Raw genomic sequence first — 1,401 nt, forward strand, 5'->3', positions numbered from 1 at the left:
TGGACTCTTCTACTCATGTATGTAGATGGCCTGTACATCATCTTATCGGGCAAGGCGTCGCGCTGCGTGCTGAGCGAAGGCTCCATGGACATGGCGATCGAGCCCGAGATGCTCATGTACCAGGAAACCTTTGGCATGGACGTTTCGCCCACGATCGACAAGGACGTGGAGAACATCGAGACGAGCATCACGGCTGGTACGCCCGCCAGCTCACTTGATCGCATATATTGATGGGACTGGACTAGTGTCGCCGGAGCTCGAATGCCTTTGGCTGCCGACGCTGGTGATCCACATGCTGAATTTGCAGCCGCGCCTCGAGTACGAATTTGTGCTCATTCTCAAAAACGCCGAAGACATTACCGATACCGAGTACAAGCAGCAAGAGACGATCCTCTCGAGCATTCTCCAAGCCGGTATCCACGTGACCGTCATGGCCAACTCGCGCAATTCGACCGACAAGATCATTTTGCTACTGAGCGCGCCACTATGGCTCCTCGCCCGCGAAGACAAGCTCATGAAGATGGAGCGCATCATCGAGTACCACTCGGAAGAAGACGTACGCATAGCAATACATGTCTCGTCCTGAACCATTGTTGTAGGCCAAATCGCTCGGGGACGAGTACGGGGCGAACGCCGAGGCCCTCACCGCCGCCGATCGGCTCTCTGCGTTTGCCTCCATCTTGACACGCCCGTCGACTGACAAGCCGCCGGGCGCGGGTCTCCGCGGCATTGAAAACAACCAAGACCCCATCATCCACGACGTCTTTCCGCTCCACGACCCGAGGTAGTCACCACACGATCACCTTGTCGTACTATCGCATGTGGCTCATCTCTAGCATGTCGGACTTCATCACGTCGTCGTGGTACAAGGAGGCCCTCTCGGCGTCGACGCGGCAGCTGTTTTTACTGCGCACGAAAGACCACTTTGGCCTACGCATTGCGTTTTACACGGCGTTTATTCGCCTCTACTGCGCGTCCTTGAGCACCCCGTGCATCGTCGGCGTCCTCCTCTGGGTGCTCTGGCGCCACATCGACTACACGTCGTACATGCAGGCGATGGGCATCTACGGCCTCCTCGTCGCGCTCGTCTGGGCGCCAAGTGTGCTCAAGCGCTGGACGCGCTACCAGTACTCGCTCCTCGTCGAGTGGGACCTGCTCCAAGCCAAAGAGGTCGAGTACCCCAACCCCGAATTCAAAGACTTTGTCGTCGAGACCATCAACGTGGCCAACGAAGGGGACGCGCCCGACTATGTGGATGTCAAGGTCTACGACAACCGGCGCCGGTACCCCAAGTACATTTCGTTCTTCATTCTTTTCGCTTGTCAGCTGCGTGCTCCTCTTTGGCTTTGTCATGCTCTACGCCAGTGGTACATCGTCGCCGTCATGACGCCGCTCTGCGTC

General features: G+C 57.5%; 1 protein-coding gene across 1 annotated transcript; it reads left to right on the top strand.

Moving 5' to 3' along the window:
• Positions 1 to 84: 84 nt before the first annotated feature.
• SPRG_13710 (hypothetical protein) lies at positions 85 to 1,387 on the top strand (the record flags this gene model as incomplete). The annotated part of the gene is made up of 5 exons (XM_012352654.1): positions 85 to 196; positions 246 to 556; positions 600 to 784; positions 837 to 1,283; positions 1,327 to 1,387. The coding sequence occupies 5 exons, from the start codon at positions 85 to 87 to the stop codon at positions 1,385 to 1,387; spliced, it is 1,116 nt and encodes a 371-aa protein (XP_012208044.1).
• Between the last annotated feature and the right edge of the window lie 14 nt (positions 1,388 to 1,401).

Source organism: Saprolegnia parasitica, assembly GCF_000151545.1.
Source record: "Saprolegnia parasitica CBS 223.65 unplaced genomic scaffold supercont2.104, whole genome shotgun sequence".
Classification (NCBI taxonomy): domain Eukaryota; phylum Oomycota; class Saprolegniomycetes; order Saprolegniales; family Saprolegniaceae; genus Saprolegnia; species Saprolegnia parasitica.